Raw genomic sequence first — 20,842 nt, forward strand, 5'->3', positions numbered from 1 at the left:
GCAATCTTGTTTTTTTTTTTTTGTAATTTTGCTGCACAAACACTGTGCTTTACTGCTAAATCACATTTAATGTGATTATGAAAGTGTGCTATGTATCACAATGCATATAAACCCCAAAGCTCTTGCTGGGTGTTTGTGTGGATTTTTATTAGGAATACAGCCAGCGGAAGGAGCCAGTGAGGAGAGGGCTGCTATTGGCTTGATGGATAGCAACATTAGTGACCTTAAGGACAGGACTACACAGCCGATTTCACCACGATCTGGCGCACTGCCCAAAATCGCAGGTGTCACGTCGGATGCGATGGAAATAAGGTAAGTAATTCAATTGTTGCACGCTGCGTCTGCATCCGCCAGTTGCGTCAGCAATGCGACACGATCTGGCACTGCCATTACTTCCGTCGCATCCGATGTGACGCCTGTGATTTTGCGGTGGAATCGGCCGTGCAGTCCTGCCCTAAGACATTAACATTAAAAAATCTTGCTTCACAAGCAATCTGTTTCTAGTGCCACTAGCCATGGCAACAAGGTAATGTTTTCAGACCAGTAGGTAAAAAGTAAGGAGAAAACTTACCCTTCTCCCCCCCAGGCCCTCAAAGAAAAGAAATTCTGTTAATTGCAGGGCCACAAACATTTTTTCAGGTGGAACATTGAAAATTTTGGGACAAAACCGGCCCAAAGAACAAGGCAAGTACAACACTACCCAGGTCTTATTGTTCCTCCTCCCTCAGCCAGGCCTGTATTACTATGGAAACCCAAGGCTCTGTTTTCTATTGGCTATTAAAGTAGGGAGGTGGGCATTCACTGCTGTTGTCCCAGAAGATTATATTAGGCAAATGCTCCAGCTCCTCATAGTGTTCATTGCACAGAATCACGCTAACTGTATTTGACCTACCCAGTGTTCTTCTGAAAAGGATGGTGCTGAGACAAGGGCAAATTGACAAGAATGATGAGCACATCTAAACCTATTAAAGGTAGGCTTGTTAGGAGTCACTTTATATTGAGGTTGCCTTGTCCTTTAAAAATGCATTTTACCTTAAAAGTAATTTATTGTCCAGTTGTATGCCAGTCAGGGCACCATCTCCAAGGATTGTATACATTCCTCCTGTGCTTGCAGGGGCTTCCTCCCACACTCTAAGACTTGTGAGCCAATGACTGGTCATTTGATCAGTGCAGCATTGCAAAAAGAACAGGGAAAATCTGCCAGTGACTGGGGTAGAATACTAATGTGTCGGAGCCGAGGGCTTGGATCAAAGAAGTGAACAGTCTACTTATATGAAAAATTACAGATAGGTTCCAAACAGTTATGTGCAGGCATGCAATGTGAGTATCATCTATTAGCAATGAAAAACACAGCAAATTCTTGTTCATTCTCACCTTTCCTTCTCCTTTAATTGGTTCTGATAAAAATGGCCACAATGATTGTAAAAATGATAGGGACAGAAGACTAAGCTCCAACGGGGCAGGGACTGTAAATGATGTCTAATCTCTATTAATATGGTTGTGCTTCATGAATGATAATCATATTGTTAAAAGTATCATAGACCGTTTTCGACAGGCCTTTAGTTTTCAACTTCAGTGGCTGTCATTTAAACTGATTTGTGGCTGCAAGGTTCTCTGCTAGAAATAGCAGACTGGACTCGACAGAAAAGAATAAGAAGCCCTGTACATAAATGAATAGCAATACAAGGCTAGAAAGAATCATTGCCCCATCATCGTAGCAGGATAATAACCAGAAAGGTGCCAAAGAGTTGCTATTACACTATAATAAAATGATTTATTGGCTGCACATTTACATTTCTTGTAGTGATGTAGTTAGATACACAGTTCTCATACAAATTAAGAAATTTTGACATTTTACATGGCTTTGCATAACATATGGTAGATCCAGCTCCTTCTTAACTAGACAGGGAATCATTACATTTTCCATCCCACATTGCACTACTTGGCCTCATTACCATTGCAATTTACGATTGCCCTCTTGTGCACTGCTTACTTATGAAAATATGTTGAGGTATGGAATCTTTTATCCAGAATGCTTGAGACCTGGGGTTTTCTGAATATGGGGTCATTATTTAGAGCAGCATGGCTTAAAGGAGAACTATTGCATAACTGAAAATTTTATATAAGCTTCAGCATACTGAAATAAGAAGTTTTCAAAATCGAATTGATTAAAAAGTCTGTACTGTTTCTGAAATAATTAAATTTATGTTCACTATTCTTTGCTCCGCATCTGTTTCTCTTCACTCTATTCATGCAGGAGTTGTGTGTCAGATATTCATTGACAGTTAGATCCAATATATCATATAGGGGGCTCCTTTTGCCTAGAAGATGTGTGAGAGATCACTATTAAAATCACCAAAACATCATGTCTCTCTACATGCAGAATTTGTGCAAAAGGCAGTTATTTTGTTTGTACTGCAATCAGTTATTTGAGGGAGCTCAAATACATCTGCTAGGAAAGGGAGCCCAACTTTAAGATATATTGGATCTGTCACTGAATATCTGACACCCAATTGCTGCATGAAGACAGAATGAAGATAAACAGATGCTGAGAGAGGGATAGTGAAGATAAACATTTTCAGAAACAATGCAGAATATTTAATTGATTGTATTTAGAAAGTTTCTTATTTGTGTATGATGAAGCTTATATTCATTTTTTATTTTCACGATAGTTCCCCTTTAAGGCTGCGACAGCTTAGCTTTTGCCTGCAGGATTTTAAGATTTAGGTTACTGTCACACAGCCAGGCAGATTCCACTGTTTTCAATGCAGTCTGACATTAGCTTTAGAGAGTAAATGTACATATTATACTGCATGTGCAGAAGTGTCAAAGCTGACTCGTTTCTGTGCCTGGCAGAGTTATTCTGCTGCTTTTACTAGACCTTTGGTGATCACCAATGGTAGTGTGCCATATCCCTGATAGTATTTTAAAGGCTTACCTTAGTCATGTCCTTGATGTAATTGCTTCTAGCTCAGCACTTCCCTTAGCTGCCCATGCCTTTATGGCTCCAACAAAAAAAAATGTGTATACAAATGAATTGATTATTTCCATTATTCTTTATATAACACATTATTTATGGTGAAGGCAATCACAATGATTCATTCCACTATAGATTGTATAAATTAAATATGATTTTGCATAGTGTCTCTAAGGCAGAGAGGTTAGTTTGGCAAGTTATCATGGGGATGTGTGCCTGTTAGGCTGGCTGTACTGTACTGTGTTATGCAAGCTTGCTTCCTCAGCCTGAGGAATAAATACTCCCTACTGTTTTTTTAAAGACTTAAGGTGGCCATACACGGAGAGCCGCTCGTTTGGCGATGTCGCCAAACGAGCGGATCTCTCTCCCGATATGCCAACCTTGAGGTGGGCAATATTGGGCTGATCCGATCGTGGGCCCTAGGGCCCAACGATCAGATCCTAATGAATGGGAAGGGGCGGGCAGATCGCGGGACCGCATCAACGAACAGATGCGGCCGCGATCAGACGGGATTTTTTGTCCCATCCGATCAAGATCTGGCCAAAACCCGATCGGGGAAGCCCGTCGGGGGTCACCATACACAGGCCAATAAACTGCAGACTCGGTCTGTCGGCATATTTTATCGGCCCGTGTATGGCCACCTTTAGGGACCCATTTAAGATTGCTCCAGCTTTGTAGCTCAAACAATCCACCAGTAAACTTTTTTTTTACATTCACACACACATTTCCATAACATTGTCTTGCAGGCTATATATAATTCTGCCATAATTTTTACATTACCTATCTGTGTTCCTCTAGGAGGAAGCTGCCATATTTGTTCTGCAGAAAGAGCATTAGTCTGACAGGCTGAGAGGGGAAGGTCAGGTTGACAACACAGTCAGGTTTAGGAACTTCAAGTAACAATTACTTACAAAAGCAGCCCTATCGGTGAAAAACGAACACATGACCTATAGGTAACTTTTATTGAACATTGATTTGAAGAGTTGTTTTTTTAAGTGTCAGTATTACTTTCAGGAAACCCGATGTGAGTTAATAAACTCACGCTCGGTTGAAGCCCGATAACTTTGTCCGTCTTTATTGCGAGTGGAAAAAATCAGCAACTTAAAGCTGACTAATGGAGTGAAGAAAAAAAAAAGAAAAAGCTTGCAGAAAAGGCTATCATACCAAAAAGCCAGCATGAGTTCACTCCCCATTCCCGTGGGGTTTCCTTAAAGCCGACCTGTCACCCAGACATAAAAAGCTGTATGATAAAAGTCCTTTTCAAATTAAACATGAAATAAAACTTTTTTTTTTATTAAAGCATTCATAGTGGTTGTAAACCCATTTATAAATCCCAGCTGCCAATAAAATATTGCCTGCCCCTCCTCTATGCCTTAGGCACAAGTGTGCAAGCAGACTTCCCCTGTCGGCACTGAAGACTGGGTGCCCCCTAGACCCGGGCATTTGTGGCCTCGCCGCAAATCCGGGCCTGCAGGGATGAACATCAGGTCCCCCATTCTGGTGCACAAACAAGATTCTGAGATGATGCAAAGTTTGCCTTAATAACCGTAAATTCACGGGTCTGCACACACATTATATATCTGCAGTCAGGGACGTGGGCCCTTTTTTTATTAATATAGTGTGTGTGCGGACCCGTGAATTTACTGCGATTACTAAGGGACCTTGCCGGGGTCTACGGAGAACCAGCACCACCATTGCAGGAAAAGTGAAGTGGCGGGTGAGCGGTAGATATAACAGTACTTTGCCTTAATAACAGTGTTCACAAAATGGCGCCTCCCAGCTTGCTATAATTATGAATTCCCAGACCAATGGAATATTAGTAATTATTGTATCAATTATAACAGCTGCCTTGAATGAAATTCAAGGATTCTGCTCAGCAGGTACAAAGATAACAAATGTATCAATTAAATGTATCAATTTAGAACACACCTGTTCCCCCGTGCTAAAACAGGGGTAGGCAACCCGTGGCTCCGGAGCCTCTTGTGGCTCTTCATCCTGCTTGATGTGGCTCAGTCTTGCGGCTTTGCCTGTCACGTCGTCTATACAGCCCACACCTGCTGGCGGCTTCTTGAGTGCGTGACTGTGGTAAGCTAGCGGTTAGCTTACAGCGGTTGCACACTCAGGAAGCCGCCAGCATGAGCAAGGGCTGTATAGATGTCCCAGGAGTGACAGGCAAGACCAACCCGCAGCAAGAGGATTCATTGTGGTCCTTACCGCAATCACACACTCAAGACAAGAGAGGGAAGATCAGAATGGAGCTTCAGAAACAGAAGTCACATTAAACATATGAGAACACTAGCATTTAATACGGCTATTCAGTCTTTAATTTATTTCAAAGTAGCCCTACATGAACACTGCTTGTTGTATTCTGTTAGATGGTTAGAATTAAAAAAAGGTTAAAACTTTTAAAAGTTTATAAGCTGGGTTATGTTTTGCGGCTCCAGACTATTTTTCTTTAGTGGAAGAGGGGGAAAAATGGTTCTTTTGATAATAAAGGTTGCTGACCCCTGGGCTAAAATGTTATCCCCAACAGAAGGTGCAGGCTAATAGAGCTGCAATCTGTTCATTATGCACATGCGTGACGTCAAAAGCACATTTACGCATGATCTTTGACCGACATGGCTGCTTGCACCGGAAGCTCCCTCCTGGTGCGAGTGTCCTAGTGCTGGCAAGGGACGATTTTTTGAAAAAACAAAAACAAACTACTGCTACCCCTAACCGGAGTGCAGGCTCTATTAGCGTGCACCTTTGGTTGGGGATAACATTGTAGCCGAACAGGTGCCCTTTAAAGAGCCCGCAACCCCAACGCCCAGAGCTGCGTTAGTAGGCATTCTAATGAAAACACTATACCAAATGACAAAAAAAGATAGTTATTTTTAAATGTCCCACTTTCCAAAGTTGTAAGATTTTTCAAAAGAAATTTCTCAATATAATGCTTTAACAAAAAAGCCTTCTTTATACAAAACAGATGTTAATGTATTTATTTACTAGATCCACTTTACCTTGGATCCAGCCAGTAATGGCAGCAGGGTGAGAGAACGTTTGAGGACAGTTCAGCTTTAAGAGCTTATGCACATGCATCGAATGTCCTTATTTATTTGCATCTTATTTTAAATATGCAAATGAGCAAGAAGAGATCCGACATGCACAGAAAACTGGAAGCCATGCTGCTCTGATTCTTAATCCTTGCTACAAAGCCGAGTGTGGAAAAAGGGGGCTAGCAAGTGGGTAGCCCAAACACATGGATCAGGTAAGCAACTAGTTTAACATGGAGCTATTATAATTCTTCTCATGGAAATAAGAATCTGTATACTCAATCAAGAATTTTGTTTTTGATCTCAGCAAGCCATCTCTTAACATGCAGCTTTATCAGAGTTGGTCATTTCAAAAGTCTCTTAGCTCTAATACATTGTCTAGGCAAACGGAACACATACCAATGCATTTGACCTAACTGTCAATCAAAATCCGATTCCTGCATGACTAGAGACAGCTGGCTGACAGGGTGATAGTAAAAAGTATCTTGATTATTTCAGAAATGGTACATAAAATGTAATTGGTTAATTTTAGAAAAATTCTTATTTCCATCAGATGGAGCTTATATTACATTTTCATTTTTGCGATACAGTTCTCCTTTAATTATTATCATAAAATGAGACTAATATGCCAAACCACTATACTGAGAGAAATGTTTCTTTTGCAATGCCCTAGCAAATCATCAGGACGTTGCAAAAGGTAGACTTCCTATCACAGTACAGGTAAAGTTAATACTACTTGTAATTCTGATGTTTCCAGGCCTTTTAAAATATGTGAAAGGCTAAAGTGACAGATAATCATGTCTACCATTAAATTATTTATAAATTAAATTGTCCATAATAAATCTTGAAAATGACCAAGGGCATTTATATATGAACAGATGTGGATATGATCAATCCAAAAGTCTTCAAAGTCAAATTGTAGCTATTTCATGTTCAGTAAGCATAGCCACCTTGAAATGAAGACTAATCGGCGGATTTATCAAACATTTAATGAGGTTTTTCCTACTTTGAATAAAGTCACAATTTAAAAAAAACTCAAATGTTTGCTTATTTATGAAGAAATCCGAATGTAAAAAACTCGAATGAATACAATTGTGAAAAAAAACCCCTCAAAATATCAAATTTTTAAAGTTTATAGGTTTAAAAAGAACTTGAATTCTTACGTTTACAAACTTGAATTTGAACTTGAGTTTGTGGCACAATGACAGACACAGGTCGTACACAGAAAAACTGTCAGTCAATGTTGCCATTTTCACTGAACTAGCTGCCCAGTTTAGTCTGTGAGGTTTAATACAATATACATACAATACTGTAATTAGGGATGCACCGACTGTTTTGGATTCGACCGAACCCCCGAATTCTATGTGAAAGATTCCGCCAAATACCGAACCCTAATTTGCATATGCGAACTAGGGGTGGGGAAAACACTTTTTACTTCCTTTCTTTGTGACAAAAAGTCACGCAATTTCCCTCCCTGCCCCTAATTTGCATATGCAAATTAAGATTCGGATTCAGTTCGGCCAGGCAGAAGGCCGAATCCTGCTGAAAAAGGCCAAATCCCGAACCGAATCCTGGATTTGGTGCATCCCTAATTGTAATACAATAATTTGGAGTAACAGACATCCAAGCTGTCAATGGTCAACAACCTCAACTTACTTTAAAATGCATGTGTGTATTTTTATTGGCTAGTCTAGTTATCCATGAAAAGAGTTATATCTTGTGCAGGCCAAGCAACCAAATCATACAGTAATTGTACACATAGGGACTATAAAAATCATTTAGAGCTAGGTGAGATTTTCTTTCTTTCATAAAGAATAAAGTGATGTCCTTCCCTTTTCATTTAGGCTAAAATAAAAGGGGTACTCAACCAGAAGCAAATGCACTTGTCAGAATGGGTCTGTACGGTGGCTTACAATTGAAATAAAAAAAAGGTTCACGCAACAGCATGTATTCAGGGAACTCTAAATTGTGCTTCAGAATGACACAATATCCCTTTAACAATTGGATAATGGATAAAATAGGAGGAGGTCACTTTATAATGTTCTCAAGGAAAAAAAAAAAACTTAATATCAGTTAAATACATAGCATCCATTGATTTTTTTCCTTAATAATAATGATAGGCATAGTTTATTTCATGTAAATTTACCTTCTTTGCATATTTGCAGTCATGTAGTACAAGCTGTGATGCTCTTCATCTTGGCTGAGCATTTTTCATAGTGGTAAAGCAGCATCGCAAGTGGTAATTGCCAGCCCTTTTACTGGTCTACTAGTTATTTGCCCCTTCCTATTCATATAAAGTATTAACATGCAGAGAAGGAATAACCACAATACCTTTACACTTGACTGTCCAATACAAGAAAATAGAAAAAAAAGCCCAACCTGCATGCAAGGTATATTTTTCCTTAAAACTTTTCCATACAACTTGCATTTGATTTCTTTTATGCATTTCTGCGTGTGTATGTGTGTGTGTATATATATATATATATATATATATATATATATATATATATATATATACATATATACACATACATACATACATACACACACACACACAAATACACTTTAATTTACAGGAGATGCAATCCATGCCTGCTTACTGGGATGGAATACTGGGTAATTATCCACATGGGAAGGACCATCATCTATTTTACATTGTGCATTGCCATGGTGATGTGCAAACAAAAAGAACAAATACTCTCACACCTACAGTAAAAATGTGTCTTGTACACAGGACAAAGGAGCTAAAATATTAATGAGAAGTCTGTATTTTATACCCTGTTTAACACACACAGCATTGGTTTAGAAAGGGAATTGTTCTTGGGAATTGAAAAGATACAGGAAGATAGTACATACCCGGTGATTCATACCCTGTAGCAAAGGCATGACAAACGGAAAGCACAAATAACCAACAGCTTTCCCCTCCCAAGAGATTCCAAATCCTGAGCAACACAGACAGCATTGGTAGATGGATAACATCCATCACAATGACTTTCTGTTTAAATATAGTAAATACAGAAGGACAACAAAATGCTCATATCCAGGTATCTCAGCAGAGATGGGGCTAGAAGGTTTCTTAAGAGTTTCACATTCTGACAGGCATTGTAATTTGTGCCATTAACCCATGTTTTTAAGATTAAGGCAAACACAGCTTGCCATGAAAAAAAAACAAAACCAAGCAGCCTCAGTAGGGGTCAAGGCAGAGTACAGTTATTCTGACCTTCAAGCTCCATCTTCCCTAGAAATTGCTGTTCTAGGTCAGAGTTTGCTACAGGAAGTTGAAAAAAGTTCATTTCTGCTAAAGCTGCTATTGCTGCGGGGTCCTGCCCAAACTGTGCTCGCAGCATCATGTCCATTTTTTCCAATCTTCTTTTCAACCTCTTGGCTTCTCGTTCTCGAATTAATCTTGCCTGGCGTTTCTCTGGGGTCTCACTGGCCCGTTTCAGACGCATGGCCTCACGATCCCGTTGCAAGCGCTTTGCCCGCTGCTCATCAGTTTCCTGCATCCGTTGCTGCCTTTTGGCTTCTCTGTCCCTCATTCTACGCAACTCACGCTCATCTGGAGTCTCACTATCACGCCTGCTTTTCTTAGCTGTTCGCTCTCGCTCCAGTCGCACCATTCTTGCCTTAGTAGGCTCATTCTGTCTGCGTGTGGCCCATTTACGAACTTCAGGTGTCTGGTCAGCCATCAGCTTCCTATAAGCCGTGCAATTGTTACAAACAAGTAAGATACCAGCAGGATAAACTGCACTGGTCTCTAGGTTCTTTCCCTCACAACTGCTGGAGCCATTGTGATTATTCTGGTTCCAAGAATCCGGTGACAAAAGTTCTGGCAACTTCTCACTAATAAAAATAAAAGTAAAATTAGTACAAGACTCAGGAAAAACATTATAATAGTATATATCAATCCTACGAATTACTTAAATTGGTCAAGACGAAGAAATTTGTTTGAGCAATCGAACACGCCCACCCCTCATTTGAAACATATATAGGGAGCTCTAATAAAGGGGCTATTTTTAAAGATAATCATTTTTAGCACCATGTAAAAGCAACACATATACTTACTCCTAATTGGCTACAATTTTTTTTTTTCCATTTATCCTATATGTCTCAACGGATTTACAGATAATTGTAAATTAGCTCTAAAATATAATGTGCCCTGGATACCCTCAGCTTAATGGAGCCTCTATTTTTTGTCTTTGTTTCAGTATAAGTAAGGTTTAATTCTGAACATTTGCTAGTACAGGTGTGGGACCTGTTATACAGAAAGCTCAGGACCTGGGGTTTTCCAGAAAAGGGGTCTTTACATAATTTAAATCTTCATACGTTACATAGTTAAATCAGGTTAAAAAAAAGACCAAAGTCCATTAATTTCAACCCCTCCGAATGAAACCCAGCTTCCATACACACACACTGACACCAACCCTCCATACACTCACATAAACTATATATACCAATATCTATTATGCTTATCCACAAAAATCATCCAAGACACTCTTAAAAGCATTAACAGAATCGGCCATCACATCATCATCCGGCAGTGAATTTCACAACCTCACTGTGAAGAACCACCTACACTGCTTCAAAGTTCTTTTTGTCTAGTCTGAAGGGGTGGCCTTTGGATGTGGTCATCCTCTTTATGGGTAAAAAGGACCCCTGCTATTTGTCTATAATGTCCTCTAATGTATTTGTAAAGTGTAAGCATGTCCCCTCGCAAACGTCTTGTTTCCAGAGAAAACAACCTAGACAGTCTACCCTCATAATTTAAAGGGGAAGTAAAGTCTAAAATAGAATAAGGCTAGAAATATTGCATTTTGTGTACTAAACATAAATATGAATTTACTGCACCACAAGCCTAATCAAACAAAGGATTTATGCTTTCAAAGCTGGCCACAGGAGGTTACCAACTTGTAACTTCGCTAAACATCTTTGCAAGACCAAGACTGTTGCACATGCTCAGTGTGGTCTGGGCTTCTTAGGGATCATCATAAATTATCAACAGCACAAGTTAAACAATATTTGCCAGAAGCCGATTAAATACAAAGTTTAATAGAAACTTTCTCCAACTCTGCAGAACCAGTGGCTGCAGCAAAATAATCCTCCAAATAGAATTCCAGTTTATCTGTTTAAATCAGGCTCCATAATTGTTGTTGCTGCAGCTGGGATAATTGAAGTCACTCTAAAATCTACTAGAAAATCATTAAAAATTATATAAACCCACTAGGATTGCTTTGCCACTAATAAGGATTAATCATATCTTTGTTGGGATTGAGTACAGGTATAGGACCTGTAAAGTGCTTGGGACCTGGGGTTTTCCAAATAATGGATTTTTTCTGTAGTTTGGATCTTCATACCTCAAGTTTACTATTAAATCATGTAAACATTAAATATAAAATAAGCATTAATGAGATCTTAATCTGGATCAAGTTTAAAGTAGTTTTAAAAACAATTTCCTTTTTCTCTGTAATAAAACTTTGGATCATTTGGATAAAATGGAGTCTATGGAAGATGGCCTTTCCATAATTCATTGCTTTCTGGATAACGAGTTTCTAGATAACGGATACCATACCTGTACAGGGTACTGTTTTACTACTACTGAGAAAATAGAAACGTGAATTACTGTATTTGAATAAATCAACGTCTATGGGAGAAATTTGGAAGAGTTTATATACGGAGGACTTCCCATACCAGTCAGTTGAACTGAAGAAGCTGCTCGGATGAGTAGTGAAACGTCTTCAATACCCAGCAAGCCCAGTTGCTCTACAATTACTTATAACAGATATATTTGATATGATACTAATCTATAAAGGCAGGGTAAAAAGTATTGTGCATAGCACACAAAATACTTACCTGTTGAAGGTAGCATGGCTGGAGAACTGTGTTCCACATAAAGCACAGTTGGAAAGCTGATCTTCTGAATGAATCAACAGGTGCCGTCCCAATGACCCCGGAGAGCTGAGTGCTCGCCCACAAACAGGACACAGATAGCTTTTAGCACTGACAACTGCAGCTGTATGCTAAAAAAGGCATGCATCAGACAATGGATCATGGGTAGGAAACAGATTGACATGAAATATTTGTAAAAATAGGTGTAAGAGAGGAAAATGTTATTCTATAAAACCAGAATAAAATGCTATACTGAATCTGTCTCACCTGATATACATGAGTGATCAGCTGCTCTTGGGATTCACAATCCAGCTGACATAATGGGCAAATAAATAGATCAGAGTCCTGGGTGCCTTCAGAAGACTAAGGCAGAAAAGAATATTAACTTTCAGTAGGTACTGTCCAAAGAATAGATGTGTTATGGCAACTTGATCATCTTGTGCATTCACTCTTAAAGTGGACCTGTCACCCAGACACAAAAATCTGTATAATAAAAGTCCTTTAAAAATTAAACATGAAATCCAATTTCTATTTTTTATTAAAGTATTCATAGCTGTTGTAAACTCATTTAAAAATATAAGCTGTCAATCAAATATTGTCTGCACCGCCTCTATGCCTAGGCATAGAGGCGGGGCAGACAATTACTTTCACTTTCCATTCAGCACTTCCTACATGCCACTTCTCTCCCCACATTCCCTCGTTCTCTTCACCATTTAATTGTGTAGCCAGGACATGGGGATGGACATTGGGTCCCCCATTCTGGTGCACAAACAAGATTCTGAGATGATACAAGGCTTGTCTCAATAACAGTGTCCACAAAATGGCTCCTGCCTGCTTGTTATAATTATGACTTCCCAGACTGATGGAAACAAGATTCAAATAATTTATATAGTGTAATTAAAGTTCATTTTGCTTGACTAATGTGATAAAATAAGATTTTGAATAATTTTTTTGGTGACGGGTCCACTTTAACAGCAACAGGTATATACACACTTCTCTCACCATTTCTCCACAGAGGTCATTTTTTGTACTAGTTCTGCTGACTCCGGGTTCCTCTTTTACTTCTCTCTCCATGTGGTCTTCCTCTGAGGTAGGGGAGGACAATTCATCAACAGTGGTATCTTCTGCTTCGCTATCACCTTAAATGATTAAAAAAAAATAATTGGGAAAACTACAATAAAGCTTCTATTAAAAACTAAACTAAAGTGCCTTAAAGGGACGGTATATCCCATCCCCCCCCCCAACAATTTCCTTGTTCAACCTAGCACAGAGGTAGCCAAATCAGGCAAAGATTCACTTGTTTGGCATTCTTCAAAGGGGAACTATTGTGAAAATGGAAATTTAATATAAGCTTCATAACACTGAAATAAGAAACTTTCTAAATACAATCAATTAAATATTCTGCATGGTTTCTGAAATCACGTTTATCTTCACTATCCCTGTCTCAGCATCTGTTTCTCTTCATTCTCTTTTCATGCAGCAGTTGAGTGTCAGATAAGCTTTGACAGAGCCAATGTATCTTATAGAAGGAGGCTCCCTTTGCTAGCAGATGAATTAGAGCTCACTCAAATAACGGATTCCGGTACAAACAAAATCTAACAAAATAACTGCTTTTGCACAAATTTTGCATGTAGAGAGACACGATGTCTGTTGATTTTAAAAGAGTGATCTCTAATCCATCTTCTAGGCAAAAGAAGACCCCCCTATAAGATATATTGGATCTAACTGTCAATAAACATCTGTTTACCCAACTCCTGCATGAAGAGGGAATGAAGAGAAACAGATGCTGAGAGAGGGATAGTGAAGAAACTTGATCTTGAACTTGTACCATCATACAAACCCAATTGCATTACTTACTGCTACTCCTCTCATGCTGACCAAAGTCAGAGAATTCCCGTTTCACAATGTCTGTTTTCATCATAGCTTCACGGGCCTGCTGCTCCAAACCAGCAAACACTTGTTTCCCTGTAAATTAAAAGTTAAAGTTTAAGATTAACGTAGATCTGAACGGAACACCTGGGTAACTCACCATAAATTGTTGCCCAAACATCTTTATTACAGATATCACACACTTTTATCAAAAATAATGTAGTAGTAAAACCTCACACTAGCCGATTATTTACTTCAAGGGGTCGTTCACCTTCAAAAAACTATTTGTTTTCAGACAGGTGACCAGAAATAACGACTTTTCTCAATGACTTACTATTTTCTGTGTGTGGCCGTTTTTTCTAATATTGAAGTGTAAACTGTAATTTTTCAACTTCTAAAGCAGCTCTGGGATGGGGGTCGTCGAGCCTGTAAACGGTTCTAGATTGATACATTTAGTTGATACATTTCTTATATTTGTCCCTGCTGAGCAGAATCTCTGGGTTTCATTACAGGCAGCTGTTAGAACGGATACAAAAGTTGCTAATACTCTAGAGATGTTGCTGAGAAATATATTGCAAAATTGTAACAGTTTAGAGTCTGAATTACTGAGCTGCCAGACAAACAAACACCAGAGCAGCAATTAATAAATAATGGAAAGTAATTGAAAAAAGTCTTTATTTCTGGGGAACAATCTAAAAACAACTGAATTGAAAAAAAGTGTTTGGAAGGTGAACGGCCCCTTTAAGAGTTGATTTAAATTGAAATAACTTGATTAACCATATAGTGCATCAATTATTAAAAGTGCTTAATGCCTCACACAAAGTGCAATAGTGTGTAAATCAATTCAGTGCTGCAATAGTGTGCTAATCAATTCAGTGCTAACATCAATTGATTCATGAATTTGATTTAAAAACAGATCAGTGTAATCAGAGCAGCCAATTAATTATAAATCCATTTTAAATTAATCAATACTTAGAAGAAAATCAACTAATGTGCTTGTGCTTAATAAATATTGAGAATTACAAAAGGTGAGTTCAGCAGCAAAATCTTCCAAAGAGCCAGCAATTCATGAGAAAGAACAGAAAAGCAAAACAGAATAGAGGTGGAACTGTCCCAAAGTCTCCTAACTGATGTTTTTTCTTTCTTGTCCCTGGGAAACCACGAGAGGAAGAAGGCATAATTCTTTAATATTTATTAAGCACAAGCACTTTAATGAATTGATTTTCTACTAAGAATTGATTAATTTAAAATGGATTTATAATTAATTGGCTGCTCTGATTACACTGATCTGTTTTTGATCAAATTCATGAATGAATTAATGTGTTAGCACTGATGTGTACACACTACTCCACATCGTGTGAGGCACTAAGCACTTTTAATAATTGATGAACTATATGGTTAATCAACTTATTTAAATTTAAATCAACTCTAAGTAAATAATCGGAGAGTGTGGGGTTTTACTACTACTTTAGTTTTGATAAAATTACATTTTGTAATTATACCTCTATACAATCTGACTAAGTGAAGGTAAGATTTTAGAAAAAAACAAGGAAATTCTTCTTTTTCAGATATCACTGACTGTAAAAGGTGAATCCTGTAGCCTCTTAGGGTCTGGCCACACGGGAAGATTAGTCGCCTGGCGACAAATCTCCTCTTCTTTGCGGCGACTAATCTCCCTGATCTGCCTTCCGCTGGCTAAAATGTAAATCACCTGGGGGCAGGCACACCGAGCGACTTCGGAAAACGAAGCGCTCCAAGTTTTCGCGTGAGGCAATTACGGTCAACTCCGTGTGGCTGCCCCCAGGCGATTTACATTTTAGCCGGCGGAAGGGGAAAGCATATCAGGGAGATTAGTCCCCGCGAAGAAGTGGAGATTTGTCGCCTAGCGACTAATCTCCCCGAATCTGCCCGTGTGGCCTGATCCTTATTGAATATCTGAAGAGCTCACAGAAACGTTTTCAGACTTCTATCCCCAAGCCAAACAAACATACATAAGCTGGCCATAGATGTAAAGATTTTTAAAAGATCTTTTCATTATCGTTAGACCAAGCTTATCTTGAAACGATTGTTTAAATGTACAATTTGTCCATCACCATTTCATGCGATGATATCTAGTTGAAGCCAGGAAAACTAAGGGTAGTTGCCAGCTTGGCCCTGTAAACATAGATAGATTTCACTGTGACCGATGAAATTTTTTTTAACCTGGCCAATCCATTTTCTGACAGATGTCAGACGAAAAATCGATAGATGCCCGATCGTTTGATTCCCACTAAACTCACGATAATTTGAAGGATTTTTGCGTCTATCGGGACCTTATGTATTTTAATGTCAAAGAAAACTTCCGGTTCTGTTTAGATTCTTATTATTTTTAAAGGAAATCTATACCCCCGAACAATGAAGGTCTCTATAAAAATTATATTGCATAAACCAGCTCATATGTAAAACCCTGCTCCATGTAAATAAACCATTTTTATATTATTTTAATTGTAATATACTTTTTTAGTAGTATGTGCTATTGGGTAATCATAAATAGAAAATTGCCATTTTAAAAAATATGGGTCGTCCCCAGTAATCCTAGGATTCACGGTGCACACAAACTATACATGTTAGGTCACATGAGCCAAATAACAGACAAAGTTCTGTCTTTTGCTTCCACACTTCTTCTTGTTACAGTCCGAGCTGCACTATTACTGGTCAGGTGATCTCTGAGGCAGCACACAGACCATCACGAAATGGAGGTTCAAGGCAAGAGATGTAAAATTGCAATATTTACTTAAATATATATATCAGTTTGGTAAGATTTTTTAATATGCCACTTAATATGATATAGACGGTTGCTTAAGTTTTCATTTTGGGGTTTATTTCTCCTTTAAAAAGATAGAATGCAAAAAACAAATATTCTTGTAACACTAGAGGCCATGGCACTTGGACCACAAAAAAAGGAAAGATGTGGAAATAGTGAAAAAGATATATGCTGTTTGCAACTGGTTGGGAAGTGAAAGTTTTTTTACACACCAATAAGATTATGATCTCTCATAATTTCCTGCTGTGTTTACAATATTTTTTTATGGAGTATTTTCATATTCTGACCTTTCATTTTTCCTCCATAGCTTCCCAAATACTCAAATAGCAGTTAATAAGTCAGCTGAAGAGGACGTGAGAGAAAAGTGAACAATAATCTAAAACAAACACCATTTGGAATGTTTTGTGACAGAAAGGTCACAAAACAGGCAGATGTTCATGTGATCTGGCCACTGTGATGGGTTATTTGTGCTGATTGGATAGTCTGGCCCCAGGACTAGCAACCAGATCACAACAGGTGTCTATGCAGAGAGAACTTATAAACCAAACAATATCTAAAAAGATATAGAAGAAATACACTGTTTTGGCTTCTCACTTTTACTTAGAATGTATTTTTTAATTTTCTTTAATAGGAAGTTAAAAGAGAACCTCGCGTATTGGCTTATAGTAAAAGTAAACTAAAAAGTAAAGCTGAAAGTGAGGTTCCCCTTTCACTTCCTATTAAAAAAATGAAGTTTTTTGCCAAAATTCTCTTACATATATATATATTATATACACACACACACATACACAATTATGTGCCACGATGTCATCCTGGACTACCTACTGCTTACCATTTGGGCCCAAGTCCTGGCCCTTCAACACAGGCCTGCCTAGAAAGCATGGCTTGTGAGGAGTCAAAGCTTTAGCTCCAATATACATAAATGTATTTAAAGGAATAGTAACACCAATAAATGAACGTGTTTTAAAGAAATGACAATATAATGTATTGTTGCCCTGCACTGGTGTATTTGCTTCAGAAACACTACTATAGTTTATATAAACAAGCTGCTGTTTAGTCATGGAAGCAGCCATTCAAGCACAGGATACACCGTAGATAATAGATAAGTTCTGAGGAATCCCATTGTATACTACAGAGCTTATCTGTTATCTGCTGTGTATCCTGTGCCATGTCTTCTTTTTTAGCTTTAAATGGCTGCCCCCATGGCTACACAGCAGCTTGTGTACATAAATGTTTCTCAATCAAACACTCCAGTTTTACAAATGCAGCACAACAGTACATTATAGTTTTGTTGCTTTAAAATACATTTTTGGTGTTACTATTCCTCTAATAATTAAATACTTCTGTACATGTCATTGATCATTTCCCCTGATAAAAGGCACAGTGCAAACCATCTCACTTACAATGTACTTTATTTGGAGTTGTTTGTTTCCTTCGGGACATCTTCTGTCCTCCTGGGACCTGGCTGACACCCACGCTGATGCCCCTTACAGCAAGACATTCACTTTCTGCTTATCAGAAAAGGAAGAGGATTGAAACTGTTGCCAGTAAAGGCACATGATCTGAACAGTAAAGGCACACGACCAAGGTACAGATGACTGTGGCACTGAAATGGAAATGGGCACACTGCTTTCTAAAATGGTTAAAAGCTTGGAAAGAAATCTAAATTACTGATCTAATCTGTTTGGTTAATGGAACAGTAACACCAAAAAATTAAAGTGTTCTAAAGGAATGAAAATATAATGTACTATTTTTGACAATATAATGTGTCACACTGCACTGGTAAAACTGGAGTGTTTGCTTCAGAAACACTACTATAGTTTATATAAACAAGCTGCTGTTTAGTCATGGAAGCAGCCTTTCAAGCACAGGATACACAGTAGATAATAGATAAGTTCTGAAGAATCCCATTGTATAATACAGAGCTTATCTGTTATCTGCTGTGTATCCCGTGCCTTTTCTCAGTTTTCAGCTTTGAATGGCTGCCCCCATGGCTACACAGCAGCTTGTTTATATAGTAACTATAGTAGAGTTTCTGAAGCAAATACAGAAGTTTTACCAATGCAGCACAACAGTATATTATGTTGTCATTCCTTTAAAACATAAATTTTTTGGTGTTACTGTTCCTTTAATGGACGAATGACACACAAAAAAACTGAAAGGGTATTCTCTGTATCCAAATATGATGTACTGTTAAGCTGACCATACATGGGCTGATAAAAGTTGCCGACATGGCCCTTCCAGACTGAAAGAAGCTCCTGACCAGATACAGAATCTGTTAGGCAAGTTCAGCCAAATTTGTTTAAGTGTGCGGGTGGCCATGTCTCCAAATAAGTGGATCTTTAGGTAAATGTCACATGTAGTATTTTATTCTACAGGGTAAATATGCCAATCTGCTGTCACTTGTACAGCTGTAGGCTTTCCGGCCTAGAACTCTCAATTTTTTACGTTTTTCAGGGGACCAGAAAAAAAATGGTGCAAAATGTAAAATCACAATATATAGGTGGGACCGCAAAACAACAAATATATATATATATATATATATATATATATATATATATATATATATATATATATATATATATATATATATATATATATATATATACATATATACACACACACACACAATCCAAAGGGCTACCAGCACTCTCAACAAAATTAATTTGTATGCCTGGGTGCAAAAACATCAATATTTACGCCATACTTCACAAAGAATCCGCACTCTCAGGACGAAGGGCTTTCTTGGATAGAGCCAAAACATCAGATTGAAGTTCTGTTAATAAATGATTATTTTATTTTATAAGTCCTTATGTGCGGATTCTTTGTTTTCCACACATATCAAACACTGCCAGTTACTTCAAGGTTGACAACTGCTGCCAAGTGGCCCTCAATACTGGATAGTGCAGACACTGTAATATTAGTTCAGTGCTCCTGAGGATGTGCCAAAAGCTCTAACACTAAAGTAAAATGTAAAAGAAACAGAGAGATGATATTGCTTGTTATGCCTGGTTTATCTTTCAAACTCGGCCCACTGGAAAAGATGGTGACAGGTGCAGACAAAGCCATTTGTTTGGATAAAACAGGTATTTCAAAACGGCTTGTGTTGGGTTACAGACGCACAAGCCCGGATCTGTGGTGAGGCCTCAAAGGCACTGACCTAGGGCGGCAAGTTGTTAGGGACGGCATGTCGCCCAGCCGCTTCCTGAGGAGCATGGAGGATGCACTGCTCTTCAGTGCTGTTGTGCTCGCTAGAGCGGTGTGGGCGGCAGGCGCTAGGACCGCGCTTAGGGTTGCCACCTGGCCGGTATTTTACCGGCCTGGCCAGAAAGATGATGGTTGAGCCCAATGTTATCAATAGGGAAAAAAAGAGAAATATATAGGAGGGCCAGTATTTTTCAAACCTAACCGTGATCCCCATCCAGTGGCTCATGAACAACATGTTGCTCAGCAACCCCTTGGATGTTGCTCCCAGTGGCCTCAAAGCAGCTGCTTATTTTTCAATTCCAGGCTTGGAGGCAAGTTTTAGTTGCCTAAAACCCAAGTTTAGTGCAGAGCAGAGCCTCCTGTAAGTTGACACATAGGGGCCACCAAATAGCCAATCACAGCATTTATTTGGCACCCACAGGAACATTTTTCAGGAGCCTGTTGCTCCCTAAATCTTTTTACATGTGAATGTTGCTCAAGGGTAAAAGAGATTGGGGAAGCCTGCACTAGATTCTCTAGATTCCATTCTCCATTCTAAGGGGACAGTTATATAGATGCAGCGTTTGTAGGCGACTGATGGAAGGCAAAGTGATCTCCAGTGATATAATATAATCCCCACTAGCCTGAATAATGACTGGCATGTCAGTAGCACAACATATCACCAACCAGCATCACCTGGGGTTATAAATACATGGGATATACACAATGGTCAATGAATGAGCAATTAAATGAAAGCAAGATGAACACGGTGCAAACACAGCTCATTAAATAATTACACACCAAATCACTTAACATTAAGGTAAGCAATGGCCCCTATACAACGAAACCTTTATGTTATACATACATTCTCCCGGTGTGGTCCAGGTCCGACCCCGGCATCCGGGTGTGTCCCGGCCCCGGACAGACAGACGCCAAGATGGCGGCAGTGGCACGGGAGCGCGCAGCGTGTACACCTAAGGGCATTGGAAGCGCGCTCGCGTGTAACAGCTGCGCTAACGCAACACTCAAAGCAACCTGGGTCGCTATGGCAACTGGACTATGCTGGAGGAGGTCCTAAGAGCCGGG

General features: G+C 38.9%; 1 protein-coding gene across 3 annotated transcripts; it reads right to left on the reverse strand.

The window, feature by feature from the left end:
• Positions 1 to 8,764: 8,764 nt before the first annotated feature.
• On the reverse strand, positions 8,765 to 20,764 carry znf821.S (zinc finger protein 821 S homeolog). Of its 3 annotated transcripts, none has more exons than XM_018260537.2 (7): positions 20,622 to 20,764; positions 17,974 to 18,078; positions 13,756 to 13,863; positions 12,901 to 13,037; positions 12,166 to 12,261; positions 11,863 to 12,029; positions 8,765 to 9,855 (listed from the first exon to the last, which is right to left on the reverse strand). In XM_018260537.2, the coding sequence occupies exons 2-7, from the start codon at positions 18,011 to 18,013 to the stop codon at positions 9,207 to 9,209; spliced, it is 1,197 nt and encodes a 398-aa protein (XP_018116026.1). In that variant the 5' UTR covers positions 18,014 to 18,078; positions 20,622 to 20,764; the 3' UTR covers positions 8,765 to 9,206. The 3 variants fall into 3 exon arrangements, with proteins under 3 accessions (XP_018116026.1, XP_041417096.1, XP_018116027.1); XM_041561162.1 differs by having other exon boundaries at positions 17,974 to 18,176; XM_018260538.2 differs by lacking the exon at positions 17,974 to 18,078.
• Between the last annotated feature and the right edge of the window lie 78 nt (positions 20,765 to 20,842).

This window comes from Xenopus laevis, chromosome 4S (assembly GCF_017654675.1).
Source record: "Xenopus laevis strain J_2021 chromosome 4S, Xenopus_laevis_v10.1, whole genome shotgun sequence".
Classification (NCBI taxonomy): Eukaryota; Metazoa; Chordata; class Amphibia; order Anura; family Pipidae; genus Xenopus; species Xenopus laevis.